We start from the raw sequence: 22,433 nt of genomic DNA on the forward strand, positions 1-22,433 counted from the left end.
AAATGAATATCTCCTGCCCACTTGCTTTAGCCAGTCTACAGGGATCACCTTCCATATCATCCTTTCAGATCATTTTCCGCCATTTGATGTAGCTATAGTTCAGCAATGAAACATATGTAATACGTAATTGAATACATGTCATCTTCCCTTCTCATATCATGTGAGACCGATTCAAGTGAAGAAGAAAAAGATCAATAGTGATATATACGAAACATGCATCTAATGAATATTATGTGAGATGTTCCTTTATGTAAATCCGTTGCCATTTTCGGGTTACATGTTCGTACAATGTACATTCAACGATCTTCCAAATATACAAAACATCAACTGATATCGAATCAATAACATGCTTTACCTCCCACCTGAACTAGTCCCTCCATTACCTCCGTTCCCCCTCTCCCTCTCCAAAACATCCAAGAGCCCTATCGACTGTTCCTTCACACTGACATTCAGGGAGCTTTCCACTAACTCTCTCAGACGGTACTTCAATTGGTATGGTTGGAAGATATCGATCATTTGTTGTCTTGGTTTAGATCTGTGATTGGGATTGGGATTTTTCGAATTTGAGTTGGATTCAATCAAATGTCGAAGTGTACGAAGGGTAGGTATTTTGATAGAGTCGTTGGCAGAGTTCTACCAGTATTCACCAAACCGATTAATATCAAGTCAATCGAATCGGAAGGGAAAAAGCTTACAAGAGAAGTAGAAAGTATTTCCAAAATTTCTACTCTACCCACTATAGAATTCCTTGTCTTCTCATTCCCCAAAGCGATGTTGGAAAGTACATAAAGTGCCTACAAATGCCATGTCAGGGCTCTAGCTCGTGCTTCCGGTAAGTGTCATCAGCGAAATTTCACTCACTGGTATTCTCAGATCAGCATCTTGACTTTCTCCAGAAGCTTGAATGATTGAATCAAACAGTTCAGTTTCACCGAAATTTTCTACTGCCCTGGTTATTTCTGGGACACTAGAATCGGCAAAGAGGTTTTGAGTGATTTCGAGAGCTTGTACACGGAGAGATTGGATGGTCGATGGGGAACTCAGACTGGAAAGCGAAAGGTATATATCAGCGATGCAGATAGTCATAAAGAATTTTCCGCAGAGCACTTACGCTCTCAATCTATCCCAGCCTAATGTAGTGGTCACCATAATCTTGGTAGCTTCCATAGCATGGTACGTCAAATTCTTGATCGCCCACATCGCATTCAGAGCAAGGGGTTCGTATGGTGATCTAGTGAGATCACTCAGTAATTCCAGGCCACCTTCTCTGAGCAGTACCTAAAATAGGCATCATCAGCTGACATCTTTGGTCGAGCTGTCAGAAGTATACGTACAGTCTTCAAAGGCGAAAAATCAGTGATCAAATTACATATTGTAGCCGTCGCAGCGACTTCTACTGTCCATATCCTATCGCTGATTTCTTCCTCGTTCAATGCAAGCTCTTTGCTAGCTTCAACTTCTCTCCTTAATAATCTGATTATCTCTTCTCCTACACCGCTGTCCACCAGACTTGTTCTAAGGAGAGATACGGTTCGAGATAGAGCTCGAGCAAGTTGACATCCTGCTGCTCTCACGCCATACGAAGGCGATGAGAGCGCTTTGAATAAGTAAGGTAAGACTGGTGGTGAATGATCTGATATGAGGGTTCTGGTGGGATCATGTTGCATTGCCAATGAAGCGAGGGCAAGGAAAGTCGCCTGGACAATAACAGTCAGAACAGATCGAAGATCGTGAAACCTTTGAGACATAATTCTCACCTCTTTGCTCCTTGATGCAAGATCACTTCCAATCTCCCCCTTTTCTTCCTCTTGAAAGACAGATATCAGTATACCAATAAGACGAGAGGGACAATCTTTCTCGCTTGCGGCTTTCTGTAATGCAGCATCGTCCGATACCAGTGCAGCTGAAGATCGGACGCGTCAACACCAGAGCGTACACGGCAACCAAACCTGGACTCACCTAGAATGAAGCATAACTTGATTCTCTCCTCCATCCCTTCAGACTGAAGCAGCTTGATTATCTCATCCAGTAATTGATAATTTATAGCGGTTGATCTTAGACGATCGGTTGGTCTGATGCCTTTATCCGCTTTGATCACATTAGTTAGACTATTCGCCAAGCCAGGATATATTAGCTTCAATCTATGATATATCCCAAAAATGGGGGACGTACCAGCTTGCAGCTGCTGTTCTCGTATTCGCTGGACCACTCGATACCAATTCCAATAATCTACCTATGAATTCCGATCTTCTCGCTCCATCCTCTTCTTCAACATTTCGAGTGTTGTCATACAAATTCCATGACCTGATAGCGATCGATAAAGAAGGTTGACCTTTGACTAGAGCAGCCAGAAGATCAAGGGAAGCTTCGATAAGCTTGGTATTGGGTTTTCGTGTCGTATAGAAACTACCCCCTGAGGAGGGTGTTAACCATATTACGGTATTGAGAAGATGCTGAATGATAAATGGTAGTTCGATCGTGGATGTTGATGGATCACGAGCATATGATAGTAAGGCTGAACGATGAGATGGGAGAGCTACCAGACGAGATAGCAGTTGACAGAGTGGTAGGAGGATTTGTGCATCAGAGTAGGTCTCGAGAAGAGATAATAATGTTGATAGGTTGTTGGGCTGTATATCACCTGTAGTATTAGATGCGAATCTACGTAGGATGATGAATCTGTCGGTCGACCTGACTCACCTCAAAGACTAATGATAATGCCCTGGAACCTTCACCTTTCCACCCTTTCCCAACAGCTTGTTTACCCTTTGTATCTGCTATCTCTTGTTCACCGACTAGTCCAGTTCCCACTACCTTCCTCTCGGCTCCTACACCCCACATGTGACCCCAGATCATATCTGCTGTCGAGACTAGGATATTCCTCAATGCTCTGAGCAAGTAAGGTAGTATGCGATCCAGTTGTTTTTCCGGTATTTGTGTGGGGGAAGAAGTGGTAAGGGATATTATCAATGTCAGGAGAGATGATGGAGTCGAGGAGAGAAGTAGAGGTTGTAACGTCAAGTGTCCAACTACCATACACATCGACACATTGTGAGCTTACAGCCCCTCCTCTTGGACATCTCAAGTCTCACCATTTGCCAAAGCTCCTATGATCACTGCTGTTTCGCTCATTAATTCCAGAGCTATCGGTTCGTTCATATCCTTATTCGAAGATGGGTATTCAAGTAACGATAACAGACTAGCTTAAGCCGTCAGCTCTATGGTGCTGCTACAAGATGCCAAGCTTACATCTTGAGCAATCTCTCATCCTCTGCTACTTCGACTTTCTTCCATGTATTTCCTATCACGCCATTTTTCAGATCTTTCAAGTGGATTAATAGATCAGCCGGAGACGAGGCGTTGACGATGAGCTCGGAAGTGTTGCTGTTTGTCATCCTGCCGTCGTTCGTATGACTGTCCCTGTTCCTGCGTACAGTCCTGGTGAGACGTTGTCGTTATTGATAGTGGTCTAAGACCAAATGAGCTTAGCAACTTGTGTACGATGAAGAGACATGAGTCGGTTGTGCGACGATGAAAGGTGATCTTGTTGATGCGCGATTGACTTGTAACGTCATAAACCCCGGTTCGGGTTGAGGACGTAACTTTCATTTATTCAACCCATCTGTCATTTTCTTCATCATTGTCGTTTCTGCATACCGAAATGACAAGCAGCATCGGCTGCACCTACTTGAGCTACTATGCTGAACGTGATGCCTACTACGCACATCCGGCGACGTCGTGATGCCTTGTTGTCGGTTTGGACGGACAAAAGATCGGGTCAAACGCTCCATCCTTCGATCCTTCTCTAACGCGTACCAGAAATACAATAGGTCCACGATAACAGTACAACTTGAAACGCAGTTCAACACGTCTAACATGAGGGCGATGAAGTGCATGGTAAGGTAAGCTCGTAGGGCCAGACATAATCCTCCGAATCTCATTGCTCATCACTATAGAGTATCGTAAAAAATCTTCTTCTTTCAACCTCGACCACCAGAACAGAAAATTAAAAAACCCTCGTACAGAGAGGAGTGACGATAAATCAAGTATAATACCAAACTGACCACTCAGAAGCTTTTACACTGATTTCCATCGTAATATTGTGATATAATCAATCTGCCAGCCAAACAACAATAAATCACAACTTCTCACAAAATAATTAATCTGAGGAGGATCTTCAAGCTAAGCCATACCACGGATAACAAGACTTGTAGTCCGACTCGTATAAAAATGAATACTCGTCGAACCGGTCTGCTACTTCTCGTCCTGGCCCTCCGATCAGCACGAGCGACAGACTATTCGGTCGATGTAGAAGCTACCCAACTACGACGATCGATACCTGAACCCCTTACCGCTTCACCCCTCACTTCGACTACAGTCCCGAGTCATGTGGCGACGGAATTATCAGGTGTAGTCGCTGTCGATTCATCAACCGCTACACCATCCACTCGAGGTACGAGCCACACAGCTTCAATGCTCGGTATATATGAATCACTGCTCAACGCTGAAACAACCGGTATCTCTGCAGAAAGACAATCTTCCTCCGTTCCTGGAATAGTAGATGCTCAATATCCCGACTCGAATCCCAGTGGGTATCGTACCTCGTACGTATTCGCTGCTCCTACTGGCAATGATACTCATACTTCAGGATCGGCTACCGCTGGCTCCTTGACTTCGATCTTAACGATTGGAGCATCTTCGACTTCGGACTTGGCAGCTTTTGAACAATCGACGACTATAAGTGATTTACTGCCCACGACTAGGGTCGATACGAGTGAAGGTTTAATTAGCTCCTTGGCAGCTACATTGACATCGGTAATGGCTACCGATCAGCCTCGGGAGACCAGCTCCAGCCCTACAAGTCTCGAAGATCTGACATCGGGCTTGGTCGGAGATGAAGTCCCGTCTGCTACGACCACACCTACGAATAATGAATACACAGACTCTGGAGTCGTCGCATACGAGAGTCAAACAAGAGTAATGCCCACATCCAGCGAATCATCGGACTCGGAAAATTATTTCTCCCTATTCTCGTCAGGTACTGTACCATACGGGAACCCCACTGCGACATCTGTGATTACACCCTACTCTGATTCAGCTATGAGCTCCACCACTACAATGTCAGCCCCTTCATACTCGGAAGAAGCTGAAGAAGAATGCATTGACACCAGCATAATCCCTCTTGCCTCGTCACTTAATGCAACAGCTCAATCCGATGCTCAATGCGTTTCTTCAGGCGGGGACTGCCAAGCTTACGTCACATCGTTCAATGAATGTCAAGATGATAATTGTGCTTGTGGATTAACATATCAAGCTCAATTATGTGCTCAATGCCTAAGTATGGAAGAGGCAGTCGAACAATACAATCTCTACTTATCAGCTTGTTCACTGAGAGGCTTGATCCAACCTACTGAGACGATCAATGCGGAGTGTGAAGATGCTACGGAGACTTCGGACGTACTCACCGAGGTGTTAGCGAGTCAAGCTGCCTCTTCCACCTCACAACCCACAGGGAGTGTAGGGAGTACGATGGGAGGGATCGCAGCGCAAATGCCAGATGTCAGTGAGCAAGCGGTAGTATCTACTATCAGTACGACAGATGCGCGAGGACAACCTACTTCGATCATCACTTACCTTGGATCTACTCCCACCTCAACTGCCACCGGATCAGTTACCAGTCAGGATACTACTGCGCAGTCGACCGGAACGACAAGTTCTGCTCTTGATTCGGCACATGAGTTTTTCTCAGCCTCTATTGACTCAACTTGTCAGAAGGATTGTGAATTCTGGCTGGAGCTGGCACAAGTGAGTTAATCATCAAGATCGTGTCTACCATTACGAGTCAGCTGCTGATTCGTACGCACAGACATGTACAAGCGATGACTGCATCTGCACGCCGGAATCATTGGATAGTGCGAAGTCCTGTGCAAGCTGTGCGATATCTTCCAATAGTAACGACCAAATGAATGCCTATGCCGGTGGGTCACCCGTAATGTACTGATGATGTTGGGCAATTTCACTGATGATGGTGTAGGCTTTACCCAAGCTTGTACCAGTGCCACGGCTGGCACCGCTGCTTTGGACGATAGTACTCCTGTCGTCGGTATGGCAGCTGTAGGTACATCAATCACTCCCACTCGGAGTTCGGGAGGGTCCAATCCATTCGACACCGAAGAAGCGTCTGACACCGGCGCGGTGAAGACTCGATTGGCTGAACATCAAGCAGCAGATGGTATCGCCACTGTGGTAGCCGAGGATAGTTCTGCTTCGTCCATCGCCTTTGAGTCTTGTGTGGGAAGTTTTGGATGGGTGATCACAGGCTTAGCCGGAGGACTGATGATTGTCCTTGCTTGGTAGATGCATGCGTATGTCTTCTGTTGTAGCTTTTACATCTTTGCTATTCCCAGTATCACCACAGCAGCAGTTGATGGATTTAATGTCACGTGATCTAACCATGTTTTCGGATTTGTGGACTACTTTTTGCTGGTGGACGAGTAGTATGCGTAAAAAGTCAGAGTCACATCGATACTTCATTCTTACTTCTCATACTGATTAACCATCCTCGACACCATCTCCGGCGTAGATTCGCCCGCACGGTAGACAAGAGCAAGCGGCGAAGTAGATCTGTGTAATTCACCCACAAAGAAATTCTGCACAAAAGCAAAATTACGACGGGCTATCGTCGATCGCACGACCGGATTGACCATTTCTTGGACCATTGCCACCATCGTGCTTTAACAAACCTGATTCTTGACGAAATCTAGTCCAACATGATCCCCTTACGAGCTATCTCCAGAGCTCGTCTCGCGACCTCCTCCTCGTCATCCCTCGCTCTATCGCTACGATTACCACTCGCCTCTCGATCATTCACATCACCCACCAATCCTCGACTATCCCCTCCAGCTGCTCAATTGGCAGAGTCTGACTCACCATCGTATTACCATCATGCGCCTCAACACTCCTCTCCTCAACCTCTCGAACCACACATAAGAATAGAAAACTCGCCTTATCCAGGTCGGACTCATCCTTTGCTTCACTTACCATCACCCTTACCGACAGACATCACACCCAACCCTAATTCACCACATTCAAATCTATATCCATCTACAGGAGTGATCGACTCGATATCGATGATATCAATCTGTCTGAGACGACCCGAACATGTCCCAAGAGCTTACCAGATCTTCAAACAGTTATTGGAAGATTCCGCTTCGGGTCTTAGGAGAGTACCTGATGCTGAAGTTTGGGCTAGGGTGATTGAAGGAGTTGCTGGGCTAGGTAAAGAAGCCGAGGGTTTTGCATATGAGAATTGGAGAAAGAGAGCGGAGCGATTGGTTTCGCAGTGGGAAGGTGCCAATGGCGCTTTTGCTGCTAAGGAACCGGCTGGTATGGAAAAAGGAGGATTGAAAGTCTATCAAGGATGGTTTAACGGTATAATATCGTGAGTGAATCAATCTGTTCCTTCAAGATGTCTTTTGACGAGTTTGTGCTTTAGTGCCCAATCATCTCTTGACCCTCTCGTACTCTACCTCCACCACCCATCGTTACCTGTTTCAGCGCTGTTGGAAGGATTAGAACCCTCAGCTGTACCGCTCGCTTGCGATGCTCTGATCGAAGCTGCCAGACGACACAATATGACTCAGCTGGAAGATTCGGTTAGAGAATTCCAAGGATTGGAAAAACAGAGGAGAGAAGAGATAGCCAGGGAGATCATTGATGAAGTTAAGCCGGTCCTGGAGGTGAGTTGCAATGCGTGAATTGAAGAGTGCTGCTAAATGGGCTTCATAGACCTCTGGAAAGAGCAAGAAGTCAGGAGACTTATCGAACCTCACACCCGAAGCTAGATTCGCAATCACTAACCTTCGTTCGACATTGTCTTCGATCTCTTCCTCATCCCTCCCTCTCAACAGACAGCGCAAGCTCGAAGAAGCATCGTTGCAGGCTGCTCGTGCTGAACTGGAGGAATCGTCCAAGCGATTACAAAATGCCGGTGATAATCCAATTTTACAAAGGAGTCAGCTGCAAGGCTGGATGCATGGATGGCTTGGATTGTTGACCGCCGAGCTGGAACAGCGGATCTCAGCGATGCAAGCTGAACTTCCACCTATCGCCGATGACAAATACGACGTCACCACGCAAAAATATTCTGCAAGTTCGAAGATGAAGCGGGGTGTACTTTTGATGTACCTTCAATTACTACCCGTTGACAAATTAGCTTTGATTACGATCTTGGAGATCATGAGAATGAGTGGTTCCGGTGGTATAGCAGACGGTATGAAAGCTCTGAGAGGGATGTTAGCGGTCGGTAAAGCCGTAGAAACCGAGTTTAGCGCAGAGACGATTAAGAATGTTGCTGGTGTGGATTCACATCATTGGTTGAGGACGATTGATCCGCAGACGCAGAAACCTAATAGACAGCTGGTTGGATCGGTATGGAGGAGAATAGGAGAACAGATAAAAAATCAGGGTTCAGCCGAAACGATCGAATCGTCGTCTATGATGATGCACGATGACTTGCATCAAGTTTGGACACCATCGTGGTCGCAGATGGCCCAATTAGGTGTAGGCTCGGAGCTTGTCGATGCGTTATTGAAGGTTGCGAAGGTTCAAAGGACGGCTAAGAACCCTATGACAGGGGAGGAAGTGTGAGTGTGGATTTGCAAAGTTAAAAGTATCATATCGCTGACGTCCTTATACAGCACCGAGGAACAAGCTGCTTTCACCCACGCCTACGAGTATATTCGAGGTAAGAAGCTCGGTGTAATCAAGCTCAACCCTGTTGTTGCCGCTCGATTGGCCAGGGACGATGTAGGTGTGGTGATCCATCCTAAGCATCTGCCCATGCTTGTCGAGCCAAGGCCATGGACGTCGCATACTCACGGAGGGTATCTATTACATTCAGGTGAGGGACTTTCGGCTGTCTTGCCTGTATTCCGCTGATATCTCTCTCTAGTCCCCATCATGCGATTCAAAGAATCCGCCGAACAACAGTCATACCTCCGACAGGCATCAAGAGAAGGCCATCTTGAACCAGTATTCCATGGTCTAGATGTCCTCTCATCCACAGCGTGGGCGATCAACCGAAAAGTGTTTGACGTGGTCCTGGCCGCCTGGAACAACGGTGATGCTATAGCAGACATCCCGGCGTCAGAGGAGAAATCGCACTATGAGATACCCGAAAAGCCCGATTCTAGAGATCAAGATCCATTGAAGAGATCAGTCTACGTGGAGAAGATGAAACAGGTTATGGGTCAGCAGAGGAAAGATCATGCGGAGAGGTGTAAATTCAACTACAATATCGAAATCGCTCGATCGTACCTCAACGATACGTTCTATCTTCCTCATAATATGGATTTCCGTGGTCGAGCGTATCCTATCCCACCCCATCTTAGTCCTGTAGGAGATGACTTGTGTAGGGGGTTGTTGACTTTCGGTACGAAGAAGCCTTTAGGAGAAGCTGGTTTGAAATGGTTATACATCCACTTGGCGAATGTTTATGGGTTCGACAAAGCCAGTTTCGAAGAGCGAAGGAGGTTCGCAGAGGAGAGGCAAGCCGAAATCTTCGATTCGGCAGATAAACCTTTAGATGTGAGCTTGTTCTTCATTTTGCCCCGCACAAAGCTAATCCTTTGACCCAGGGGAACCGATGGTGGCTCCAAGCTGAAGACCCCTGGCAATGTCTTGCAACATGTTTCGAGATCGCTTCGGCTTTACGTTCTCCCGATCCAACGTTGTACGAATCAGCATTACCCATTCACCAGGATGGTACATGTAACGGAATGCAGCATTATGCTGCGTTAGGTGGAGATGTGAGAGGAGCCAAAGCAGTAAATCTGGAGAATGGAGATAAGCCGGCGGATATCTATACCGGCGTGGTGGATATCGTCAACAAGGTTATCGAGGAGGATCAGAAGAAAGGTTTAGACGTGGCTTTGCTGATCAAAAAGCCTCTCGGCAGAAAAGTCGTCAAACAGACAGTCATGACTACCGTATACGGTGAGTTAACTATGTTTTGCGCCGGCCGCAATTAGCTAACGTTCATATGCTTAGGTGTCACATTCGTCGGTGCTCGAGAACAGATCGCAAAGCAGCTGCACGCTCGAGGTGATTTCGCTCAGGAGCATATCTTCCTGGTCTCTGGATACATCGCTAAGACTGTAAGTGGTGCTCTTTCCGAAACACTTCTCTGCTGACCCCTTTTAGGTACTGAACTGTATTGGTGATCTCTTCTCCGGGGCCAAAGCGATTATGGACTGGCTCACGCAATCCGCCAAATTGATCTCACGATCAGTTCCCCCCGATAGGGTACACGATGCTGCCAACAACCTCACGACGGTACTTCGAAATGGTAAAGTAAAATCTAGAGCTACAAAGGAATTCATGACTTCGGTAGTATGGACCACGCCATTGGGTCTACCGGTCGTCCAGCCGTATCGAAAAGCTCAAAAGAAACAGATCATGACTGCCCTACAAACTGTGTACATATCCGATCCCAACGCCCCTTCCGAAGTATCACCTCAGAAACAAGCTACGGCTTTCCCACCGAATTTTATCCATTCTCTCGATGCGACCCACATGTTGTTGACTGCGTTGAAATGTAGAGTGAGTAATGAACCTCTCGAAAGTGTCGAGTACAAGCTAACTGGATGGGCCATAGCAAAATAACATTGCTTTTGCATCTGTACACGATTCTTATTGGACCCACGCGTCGACTGTCGAACCTATGTCGGATCTGATTCGAGATACATTCATTCACCTGCATACGCAGGATCTCGTCGGGGAGCTAAGACAAGAGGTGAGTTACACGACTGTATCTGGGATCCCGTGTCGTGTATCGATGGAAGTACGACATCTCTTTTACCGAATCTCGCTGACCCTCACCTCCTACCTAGTTCATCGAGCGATACGGCGACCATCGAATCCCCGTCAACAGCGCTCGAAACATCTCCTCCACTGCAGCGAAACGTAAAGAACAAGCTGCCATTCGTCAAAAACAGATGTCAGCTGTCCTAGGCGAATTAGGCGAAGATACCAATTCGTCTGCAGACGCCGAAGCAGAGTTTGACGAAAAGACCATCGACCTAGAGGCTGATGTGCTATCTTCATCCGCGGAGGAGGTAGAAGCGAAGGCGGCCAGTGAAATGGGAATTTCAGTTGATAAGTTGGCCAACGAGTTGAGTAGTACTGGTACGAAGGAAAAGGTGGAATTAAAAACCGAAAAAATAGGTAAAACAACTTGGGTAAGATTCGGTGATGTCTTACCTCCGTGTCCACCTAGAGGTGTATTTGATGTCGATAGAGTTAGAGAATCTGCTTATTTCTTCTCATAATTCACTTATCACCTTTCCGACATTATGATCCCACACACATATACCCTAGCATTTATATCTATACCATATTCAACGATCTGAACTGCATTTATCATGATTTTTTGTACTACGCTATTTACCTGTTTTTGTAGTTTATCGTACATCTATATACAAAGTAGTAATGCATACACCATTCTCCGGAATATTATACAATGCAAAAAAGCACCGCTTTCTAGCAAATTCACAAATGTAGCACTATATGTAAATGGACATTGATCGATATACTGGAAATACTTCTTGGTATCAGGCCTACGCCCTGCCCATCAACCCTCCCAGCCCCTGACTGGCACTGGCCATAGCCATGCTCATCCTCCTCTGGGCATCCGCCAAAAAAATAACGTTGGTCCGGGCATTCTTGGGTAAAGCGATAAAAGGATGTTCTAGCAGTTGAGCGGCGGTCGGTCGAGCATTATGATCAATTTCGAATGTCTTTCTGAGGAAGTCTGCAGCTTCGGGTGAGATATCAGGTGGAATCTCAGGGACGGGTGTTTGGGAGCCAATCTGATTAAGGAGTTCATCATAGAATTGGTCAGTAATGATGACTCTTGAGTTGCAGAAGGAATCTTGATAGGACTTACTCTGAAAATAGCTTGCATCTGGGTCAAGTTGGGATATGGATGACTACCGATTAACATTTCTACTATCAGACATCCGACACTCCATATATCCGCTTTGGAAGTATAGGATGTCTGTTTGACTATTTCAGGTGCCATCCAGAAGACTGATCCCTGCAAGGAAGGTCGATTAGTCTTGGGTCCAGTCATGAGATCTACAAAATAAGATGATCAACATCAGCATGGAAGACACACGGAGAGTTAAAAGTCATAGGCGGAAAGAATCAATGATGAATGATCCACTTACTACTCTCAACCTTCTTACTAATCCCGAAATCACTGATCTTTATTCCGCCTTTATTGTCCACCAATATATTGGCTCCTTTGATATCCCTATGAATGATCTCTCGCTCATGCAGGTAATTCAAACCAGTAAGGATCTGTCGAACAAAATTCTTGACTAGGGCTTCTTCGAACGCTCCGTAATTACTGAGTAAAGCAGCTACCGAACCACCAGGAACGTATTCGAGGAAAATGTTCAGGTAATTACCATCAGCTGAGGAGTCTGTGGAACATTGAAAACGGAATTAGCTGTCGTCCGTTGTTCATCTTTGGGATCGCGTAACATTCAGAATACTTACCCAGATACTGTACAATGTTTTCATGCTGCAATTCCTTCAAGAGCTCGATTTCCCTTTCTAAAGCAGATACCATACTCTGCTTTCTCTCTTCGTTTCTTGCTGATCCAGTAGGTAATTCAACTTGTTTGACTGCCATCAAAAGACCAGAATGGGCGTCCATACCCAAAAACACTGAGCCGAAAGATCCTGCTCCGATGAGCGCACCTTTGATCCATTTGATAATTCGTTTGGCTAGGTACGATGTATCAGCGCAAGACTCTTGATTACACATGCGAGAGATGACGGGTAAGGATGATCGAGAGAAGCAATCCACTCACATCCAGTCGAGGTGAACGCTTTGCCATGCTCATTATCCTCTTCATCATCTTCATCCACATCACTTTCAGTCTCCGTTTCTGTCTCCATCTCTTCCTCTGATTCATCTTCTGTCTCCGTCTCTTCACTCTCATTATCTCCGTCGCTATCCCCTTCACTTTGATCTTGAGGTACTCCAGGCCCAGGAGCTATAAGAGGTGGCGGTGGGATGATCGGTTCATCCTCTTCATCTGAATCTTCAAACGTTATCGTACTTGCTCTTCGGTTCTCAACTTCCGCCGTAATCTCATCAACAGTCAACATCGAAGCTGTATCAGACTTATCTCGATTCTTCCTCAATTGCGACAACATTGAGAATCTCGATCTGGTAGATTCCTCTGAACCTCTTCGTTGCAATGCAATTGACTTTGGTCTGTTCTGATGCTGTTGTTGCTTAGGCGAATAGTCTACTAAAGATTCGGCAAGAGATTCACCAGTAGGTTGGAAAGGAGGCAACAAAGGCGGTTGACTGCCTACCGATGCTAATGATTCTGCATCGGATTCGCCATCGATAGTAGGTTTGGTATGTCGACCGTCATCGTTCGATACCGATAATCTAGGGGGATGTTCGTCACCCAGTACCTCGCTTTCTTCCTCTGGGATAGTACCTGCAGGTGGCGGAGACGAGATCATCGTACCTCGACTACCGGGTCTGGTACTTCTTCTAGGAGGTGAAGCTTTCACTTCTGCCATGGGGTCTGCAATCCTCACGCTGGATCGTTTGACCGATGGGGCGAAGTTGGAATCGAAGCTCAGCCTTCCAGTAGATTCCGAAGGAGCGATGCTACCTCTCTTGATGCCTGGGCCACTGCTCATCCTCAACATACTATGTCTGGCCTTTTCCACATCCTTCCTCTTGGCAGAAGGGAAATACTCTGCTAAGTGGTTGGAAATCAGTTCAGAAGGAGGTCGATGTCCAAAGAAGTTATATACCGATTTCTTCTTAGAACTAAGGAAACTTGCAGAAGATGGACTTCGAGTGGTACTGGGGGAAGGAGGTACTTCTGGCATTGGTACGCCCAGCCCAGACATAACGCTGACTGTACTAGCCCGATTCATCTTCTTCGAAGCAGCAGATTTGATAGGTGTAAGTAAGTTAGCGTGATCACCGAACCTTGGTCCAGAGAACGGAGTAGGCGAAGTTGGTGACATAGGTTGAGGAGGTGCTTCACCGAGATAGTCTTTCATATTCTTTCGATTGGTCAATTTTCTTGGTCGTCTGAGGACTAAGCCCTTTTCTCGGACGGAAGTGCCATCTCGGTGCGAGAGGCAGATACCAAGTAAAGCAGCTTCCGAGAGAGGTATGGCTACGATTGATTGTAAATGAGCTGTTGATCGACCTATAATGAAGAAGTGTATGCGAACTCACAGTTGTCATCAGGATCACTTTCCGCATAAACACCCCAGCCCTCGATCTCCAATCTTTCGCCATCCTCATCGCTCTCCGTGTCTGTGCTGGCATGCACACCTGTACCCCATTTCCCAAATTTTCTCAAGGCCATTTCCAATACTTGAACACCACTGACGACATTGCTGACATCGACAGTTTTCGTCGAACCATCTTCTGCATTCACGAATTTCACAATCTTACGACGTATATCATCCCACGTCGGTGTGTGCTTACTGCCACTCGATGAGATCGTATTGGTACTAGCTAGAGACTCATTCCCAGTTTGATTTCTCGTCCTATCCGAAGACGAGACGGTCCTTCCGACCACATAGCCTGGATTAGGAGTAATACTCCTCTTCGAAGCCAAACTGCCAGTGCTTGAAGTGAGATTCTCGGAATTTTGACGTTCCAAGACCAGCTCCTCTCGTGATCGACTGGCAGCCGCAAAGGGATGCTGTGGAGTGGATCTGCCGCCAAGTCCCATGATGTTAGAGAATTTTCCTTTGATCGGGCTACTTTGTTTGGGGGTCGTACCTCCTATTTGGGATACGCTAGGTGATTTTCGATGTGAAGGATCGTTTGCTCGAGCAGCGGCAACCCTTGATCCACTTCCTGGTGCGGGACCTTTAGGTAGGCCATGCGCTTGTTCGCTTGAGGACCAAGTGGGAGTCTGTCTTCCCTGCTGGTGCTGCTGCGTGAATGCAGAGGCATACTCGGCGGCGGAAGTCTGATGTGACCCGCTCGGATCGGGTGGTAAAGGACGAGAAGCGAAATTGGACGAATCGACTTGTATTGGACTAGGCGATCGACGACCTGGATCTCTTGATGGTGGAGGACGCAAGTTTAGCTGTTTGGAGTTATTCGGAGCAGGGACTGAGCTAGAGTTCGCATTGGCAAGAGTGACGGTGGAGTTGGAGCTGGATTGAGATGGTAAGCCAGGCCTCGACGACACGGATTGCTGACCTCCAAAGATAGGACGTGGCATAGTAGTTGTAGAGCGATAGGAAGCTGCAGAAGGAAGATTATTCTGATACGCCTGAGGAAGTGGTCTAGAGGATTTATAATGCTGTAAGTCTAAAGGAGGAGGTCGGGAAGTGTTTAGTCTTCTTGTCGAACCGGATGATGAGGAAGTTGAAGAAGGTTGGGCAAGTCGCAACTGCTGTTGTGATTGCGATTGATTGGGATCTGGGAGTGAAGGAGAGCTGATATGTTCTGTTGATTCACTATGAGGTGTGGCTACACTGCCTACACTTCCAGATCTCACACTCGACCTCGACAAGCTTGCTCTGGAACTTCCTGCAGCTCTTTTCCTAAGATCCTTTATACCTCCCAGCAATTTGACCCGTTCTCCTACTTTTGCAATTCCGATTTCCTTCAACGCAGCCATATCCAGATCTAGCAGTACCTTCCCATCGATGTCGTGTCTTTGAAACGCGGAAGCATACTGCCCGCATCGGTATAAATTCAAGAACGCCGTAAGCTCCTGCTGACCCCATCCTTTGAGATAGACGATAAATGGCTGACCAGGTGGAGCGTGCAGCAACGGGGGTGAAGGAGGCCTAGGGTGGATGATGTTGACTGAGGAGGAGGAGGTGGCAGAGGTAGAGATGGAATTTAGTGATGACTGGTGTCTCGGCTGCGGTTCGAGGTAGTGGGACGAGGCGTAGGGGTGACGGGACGAGATGGGGTTGACATGATGGCCGAAGTGGGGGGAAGTAGGTGTGGGATTGGCGGATGAGATAGAGGAAGTGGGTGAATGGGAGACCTGTTGAGGTCGGAGAGAGGAAGACAGGGAGGTCATTGTGCAAGATGATTGGGTGTATAGCCAGCCTTGAGTGATGTTTGGGTGATGATAACAAGTTGAACGATGAAATTGGGTATCCGTCGGTCAAAGCCTCAATCGATGATGGACTCGATGTCGACCTAGGGACTGAGATCTGACTTCATGTGTCGGGTGAATTAGGTTTAAGCTTCTGCCTCTGGGTGGTTACCGGACATTGCAGGAGTGTTCTGCGAGGATACAAGAAGGATGGTGACGACGGAGTGCACGAGGATGGGGATGAGAAGGAGGACAAAAGACATTTCCAGGTCAAGGGGGTAGAGGATGAACGCAATCTGAAACACGCTAATAACGACAACTGAGACATCCACCCCACACTTCCCACGGAGTCAATTGCACGACCACATCACAGCAATCTTCGCTAAGTTATTCATCGATCTGGTCTCACGATCCATCATGCATCTGACAACAATAGATGAGAGGACCATCACTATTGAGCTATTAGTATACTTTATAATATGATATGTGCGAATGTACGAGAAAGGAATGAAACATGCCGATAAATGCCAGAATATATAACAGTTAAAACAATATATGTACGAATATATGATAAGTGAAAACGAACAGCGTTTAGAACTGCATGTATTGTATTGAACATCAGCAATGATCTGTCTAGAGATCGGAAGCAGATTGATGCACTCACAGAGAAAGACAAGAACCAAGGATTTAATGCGAATGGGTACAATAAATGTGAAGCCGTTATGATACCCATCGGTACGTAAACCTCTATACTCGAAACTCTGTATCCCGCTGGCATGAGGCTTGACGATGTGATGATCATCATTGGCTATTATAGCGGCATCAACCCGTCAGCCTACATAACTACTGGTACTCGTCTGAGATCGGACGCTTACCACACAAAGACCAAAGAAACTGAGTTGAGGCCAGAACCGTCTCCAGATAATAGGTAATTGCAAGAAGAAGTTGGATTTCTCAACGGTCTTAACGGTTGTAGACCATCTAGATGATTAGTCAAAACAGCCATGAGCTATCATCCTATCGAACAGGAAGGAAGACGTGATACTCACGTCATGTTGTACCCTACTAAGTGACTGACAAGAGCAGCTGACATAGGCATTGACATTCCAGTGAAGAAGATACTGAAGTAGGCTGTAGATGAGGATTAGCTTATGAAAACATGTGACAAACCAGCGACGTACGAATCCATTTGATTTGGTCAAAGGCCAGCTGTCCACAGTTAGGGATCTTCAATCGATATCGAAGCGTAATGAAAGCGACGTTACACAGACCGGTGAACAGGATGATACAGACCAATGTTACTTTCCACGAAGGAAGGTCTAAACGTGATCAAGACATATCAGTATTATGTCAAAGCACCATGGCAGAGCCAGATAGGACGGTGTGACTTACAGTATCCATCGACGGGCAAAGCGAAACCTTCGATAAAGTAATTGGCGACGGACAAAACCCAAGCGATCGAGATAGCATAGTATGAGAAGATGTAACCGCAGATAGTGAATTTGGAGTGAATGGGGATGGAAGACCACATGAATTGATTGAAAAGAGGAGTGATAGGACCTTTGAATATCCATCGCTTCAGGGGATGGAATAGAAGCTCACTGAAAAACCAAATAGTATTTTAAGCGAAATGACATATTGGAGAGGAGAGATCAACTTACGAGCATCCGAAAGCGTATTTCTGCCAACGATTGATCTCATCATCACAAGTCAAAGATACACCTTCTTCAAAAGCACCTCCAGTATAGGTTGCCCATCGGACTGTGTAACCCTATGTTAAAAAATCTATCAGCAACAGCTCCTGACGAGAGAAGGGAATCTGAACTCACCTTGATCTGTAGTGTCACGGCAATTTGGAAATCCTCAGATACGTGATCTTCTGACCAGATCTTGTTGATACCATCATCGGGATCTACGGACATACATTCCTGCAAGGCTGACCAACGAAGGAAGCTGTATAGAGGATCAGCTTATTTCCCTTTGATCAGTCAGTAAATCATCTGACACTTACGCATTATGACCGACGAAGGGAGCGACTGAGCAATGGTATGAATAATCAGCTACGATATTTGCTTGACGACAGGTATCGCTTTTACTCACCTTCACCAGAAGCGGTACAATAGGAGATAGCGTGTTGAATACTCCTTGTGAAATGGGCAATACCATTTTCGAAGAAGTGATTGGCGACTTGCATGACACCTGACATATGTTGGATAATAGCGACTTCTGGACTTTCTTTCATTTCCGACACGGCATCGGCAAAACAATCTTCTGGTACTCTCGTATCGGAATCGACAATCAGAATCACTTCGCCAATTCTGATATTACCCGCCGCCCAAGCTTTGCCTTGTTTCTCTTCCAGAGCTTGGGCTAGGGCAGTATCGTATACGTCGTTTTCATCGAGTTCGTTCCAGAAATGTTCAGGGTCCTTCTTCTCTTGAGCGAAAGGTCTCATGTCATCCATGATTTCTTCTACGCGGAGGGATAGATCGGCAGCATAGTTCATATTACCAGCTTTCTTGAATCGACCTTTTCGAATGAACCCATCGACGTTGTGTCCTGGTCGTGCCACATAGGCGATGTTATTATCGAAGTAGAATCGTCGCCTCTTATCTGCTTCAGCCTTGGAAAGCAGTTGCAGACCATCATCACAAATGAGGATACCGACTGAACCACCCTGTCTCTCGTATGTTGTGATGGCGACTTTGAGGGATTCGACGGTAGGCATGATAACTTCTTCAAGTGATTCCTGTGAACGGCAAGTCGTCAGGACAAGTGTTATGTTTGTAAGATTTCATGAAGACAAGCCTCACCTTGTAAACGGGTAATTGGACGGTGACATGAGCTAAATCACCCATATGACGCTTAGGGGCGATACCAGAGAAATACTTCGACTTTTGGGTAACTTGACGCACAGGACCAAAGATTTGCCACTATGGTAGTCAAAGTGTCAGAAGCAGCCGTCGGATCAAGAATGGGGCCAAGGGTGGGGGCTACTCACGATTGAACCGACAACACACATAGCAGCGAAGGAGGCAATACAGCATAGAGCAGGAGAGAAAATCATGAGGACGAATCTCATTGGTTGACCATCCAGTATATACTCTTTGATCAAAATTCTCAAACCGAGGGAAATCAACGCTAGACAAAGCATGATAGCCACACCGTCTGAGAAAGGTGCAATGAGCATTACAGGTCTTTCTCTCCAGTATCTCTGCATTGCCCTTTTAGCTATATCTTCAGGATCCATATCTTCTTCTTTCGTCTTGATTGAACCTTTATCATCTGCAGTCAATTCAGGTAAGACCACTCCGTCGATACCATATTTCTCATTCGAATTTTGCGAATCTCTTCGTTCTTGTTCTTTCATCTCTTCACGGTCTTTGGCATCTTGAAGCATGACCAAGTTGAATTTCACATTGACTTCTGGTCCTTGCCATACGAATTGAATGAGTGATTCCTCCAATGCTTCAGCAGCTGGAATGACATTTTCAACCGCATCTGCCCATACGACCAATACCTGTTCGGATCGGACAAAGGCAGCATACTGGTGTTTTCTAGCTCGAGCGAGAAGTTCAATCGTATCGAGAATCTGTATACGGGTGTTTTCGTCGATGACAAGTTCGGTCATTGACGGAGAGGGGTTGCTGTAAGAAAGACCTGTCAGCATTGAGAGAGATATGTAAGAAGTGATGGTAGCTCACATATAAGTTTCCATGATGGTGTTGACAATATCGGATTTGATTTTGATGGCTACCTCTGGGTTAAGTCTACTGACAGCTTCTTCAAAAGGTTTCAACGCCTCGTAATCCACAGGGAAAGTTCTGTAAAGACCTGTTCTAGCTCTGATGGTAACACCAGTCGCTGCGTCATTCCTTCTCACTCCCATCCTAGGAGCCTTGAACCATTTCTTCTTCTGCACTCCTGTTCTGAAGATATGATCCGCCATTACGTCCAAAGCGTCAAACCCATCTCCCACCAAAACTGCCCTGGGTTGTTCATCCTGAGCTCCAGTATTCAAGGACATGGGTTGGGAGATTGATTTTACCATATATTCATCTTCTTCCAATATGGTATTTCCTATTGACATTGGTGGTGGATTCATGGCGGCAGCTTCATCTCTAGTCGTATTGGCAGATCTTGTCAGAGGTACTAAACCATTTTGAGCATATGCGTTGTATGCATCTAAGTTTTCATCTAATCTTCTCATCACTCGTTTTGATCGATGTTTATGTTTACTCTTCTTATCTTTTCCTTTACCCTTCTTCAATCGACCTTTCAATGGTGGTGCTGCGTCCCATCCTGGTAAGGTATCTAAAGCTTTCGCTTTCCCTTTACCTTTAATCCTCCTCGTTACTGATAATCGACTAGGAGCTAAATCTTCATCTGAAGTAAAACCACCTTCTTCAGAACTACCATCATCAATGGTGAGTTTTGATTTATAGAAAGCCTTGTTCATCCCATCCTGATTGTTCGCTGTTGTCTCTCCTAATCGCAGATTAACAGGATTGGTATCCCTCCTTGCAACTGCTAAACTCGCTTTACGGTGCCATGCTGGCACGATTGCCTGAGAGAGCTTTCGTCCGTTGATACCTCGCTGCTGTTCACCTGAGAACGTACGGCCTCTGGTGACTGGGTCGATGGGAGCATTGGGATCAGGTTCACTGAGACCGATAGAGGCGAGAGAAGGGAAGAGCGATACTCGTCGTTGAGTTGCTCGTGCTGGGACAGGGTCGTGTGTAGGGAGTTCGGGTGGGGAGTAAGCTGGCTTGGCTTTTCCAAAAACACCCATAGTGAATGCGGATATCTGTTGAAGTGATGAAACAAACAGTTGCGTGATAGATGTATTGGGCAGTCAGAAGGAGCTGTTGGATTATGGACCGCCGTCTGATGTCAGAACTAACAACAGCCCTTTGTTGGCTTTCAGCTTGATATTTGTCGATAGTTCTTTTTCTAAATCTTGATGAAGCTGTTGAATAAAGTGGTTGTCGATATTATGGAATGATCGGACGATGTGACCCAGACTGAACACTGTACTGTTGTCTGAATCAATCAACCTTTCGACACGTTCCCACGAACAATGTCAAGATGGCAGCTGATTGCGGCTTGGTATCTTCACTGTCAACCTAGACTCTGAAAAGAGCAAGAGCAGTAAAATTCGATTTGTTATTCTAGTCTGAGATAACGTACAACCTACATGAACGAAACGGCTACAAAGCGGATATGCATTTCCCACTCTACAGATCGGTGACTGACTTTTGCATCATGTCATGTTCTCAAGCATTTGTTCCGAATTCAATTTTTGGACGATCGTCAGAAAGATATCGTTTGATTCAGGCTATTGCTCTTAGTGGCTTGTCTAAAGCATGAGAAGTTGACCACAGTCCCAAAATTGTTTGTTGATTGGACCTGAGTTAGTCTCTAGACGCACAAACAATCAGGGTCGCGTCAGGGTTTTCTCAAAGGTGTGCCTGTCGGAGCAGCCGGAAAAGGAAGTTTCTATCCGGTGACAAACATAATTCACCAAGATCTTCAGGGTCAGCCCGACTGGTCGGCACACGGGAACTCTGAAGCTTACTTTTTGATGAAAGGGCACATCTTTGTTGTCTCACTAACCGAATAAATGGTCCACGTTCATGTCCAGTCTGTGCTTCCTTTAGTATACTTTGAATCTAGACCAAGTAGAGCGGGGAAGTCTTCTCATCTCGGTCTCGAAGCGTAGTCATCGTTTTCCCTCCCTTGCTCATGCATGCAGGCTCATGGAGATGTTCTGTCTATCAGGTCCGAAACAAGGAAGAAAATAGTGATTAATGGGTGAATATCCTTTCCCGGGCAGTGGAAATGGCATGACGAGAGGAATAACTTTGCCTGCGGGTTCTGAGTCTTATCGGATAGGGCGATCGTCATATTCATCATCAGAATCAATAATCAAATGCCGTTCGTGTGAACATGATTTACGTTAATATATTACGCCACGATCGACCTTTTTTCCTTTCCTCTTTATGCAAACAACCATACGTTTAAGACGCAAAACAACAAAGCAAAGCAAAGCGAGACAAGATTCGAAGCTTGTTCTGATACATCCTCTGCACCAAAGTGGATTGGATCAGGTTCGGTTAGTCCTCGTTGTTCATACAGGTGGAGTTCATCAGGCAACTGATTTTTCCCCTTTTCTGGTCACGTTGATCAGTTAATCACCACATCGGGGAGAGTCATTCACATCGTGCCATCTGCAATCTGCAATCTGATTTCAACCAATTCTTTCGACCATCTCTGATTACCATCAATTCGTCCTTGCCTTCAAGA

General features: G+C 46.1%; 5 protein-coding genes across 5 annotated transcripts; 2 read left to right on the forward strand and 3 right to left on the reverse strand.

The window, feature by feature from the left end:
* Positions 1–351: 351 nt before the first annotated feature.
* On the reverse strand, positions 352–3,395 carry I203_107518 (uncharacterized protein; the record flags this gene model as incomplete). The annotated part of the gene is made up of 11 exons (XM_019145598.1): positions 352–633; positions 696–794; positions 862–1,045; positions 1,112–1,278; positions 1,335–1,697; positions 1,758–1,903; positions 1,960–2,108; positions 2,173–2,630; positions 2,701–3,029; positions 3,093–3,199; positions 3,250–3,395. 11 exons carry the CDS (start codon positions 3,393–3,395, stop codon positions 352–354), a joined length of 2,430 nt encoding a protein of 809 aa, XP_019005417.1.
* An 835-nt stretch (positions 3,396–4,230) lies between these two features.
* On the forward strand, positions 4,231–6,357 carry I203_107519 (uncharacterized protein; the record flags this gene model as incomplete). The annotated part of the gene is made up of 3 exons (XM_019145599.1): positions 4,231–5,805; positions 5,867–5,978; positions 6,035–6,357. The coding sequence occupies 3 exons, from the start codon at positions 4,231–4,233 to the stop codon at positions 6,355–6,357; spliced, it is 2,010 nt and encodes a 669-aa protein (XP_019005418.1).
* A 413-nt stretch (positions 6,358–6,770) lies between these two features.
* Positions 6,771–11,330, forward strand: I203_107520 (uncharacterized protein; the record flags this gene model as incomplete). Its single annotated transcript, XM_019145600.1, has 10 exons — positions 6,771–7,441; positions 7,496–7,739; positions 7,789–8,645; positions 8,700–8,902; positions 8,954–9,588; positions 9,639–9,996; positions 10,051–10,157; positions 10,204–10,602; positions 10,658–10,795; positions 10,893–11,330. The coding sequence occupies 10 exons, from the start codon at positions 6,771–6,773 to the stop codon at positions 11,328–11,330; spliced, it is 4,050 nt and encodes a 1,349-aa protein (XP_019005419.1).
* A 288-nt stretch (positions 11,331–11,618) lies between these two features.
* On the reverse strand, positions 11,619–16,109 carry I203_107521 (uncharacterized protein; the record flags this gene model as incomplete). Its single annotated transcript, XM_019145601.1, has 6 exons — positions 11,619–11,870; positions 11,948–12,138; positions 12,231–12,488; positions 12,565–12,795; positions 12,882–14,225; positions 14,288–16,109. 6 exons carry the CDS (start codon positions 16,107–16,109, stop codon positions 11,619–11,621), a joined length of 4,098 nt encoding a protein of 1,365 aa, XP_019005420.1.
* Positions 16,110–16,273: 164 nt separating this feature from the next.
* Positions 16,274–20,919, reverse strand: I203_107522 (uncharacterized protein; the record flags this gene model as incomplete). Its single annotated transcript, XM_019145602.1, has 13 exons — positions 16,274–16,423; positions 16,792–16,935; positions 17,003–17,108; positions 17,177–17,258; positions 17,309–17,446; positions 17,520–17,728; positions 17,789–17,898; positions 17,957–18,080; positions 18,139–18,163; positions 18,228–18,876; positions 18,941–19,060; positions 19,129–19,774; positions 19,832–20,919. 13 exons carry the CDS (start codon positions 20,917–20,919, stop codon positions 16,274–16,276), a joined length of 3,591 nt encoding a protein of 1,196 aa, XP_019005421.1.
* Positions 20,920–22,433: the final 1,514 nt, after the last annotated feature.

Source organism: Kwoniella mangroviensis, chromosome 2 (genome assembly GCF_000507465.2).
Source record: "Kwoniella mangroviensis CBS 8507 chromosome 2, whole genome shotgun sequence".
NCBI lineage: Eukaryota > Fungi > Basidiomycota > Tremellomycetes > Tremellales > Cryptococcaceae > Kwoniella > Kwoniella mangrovensis.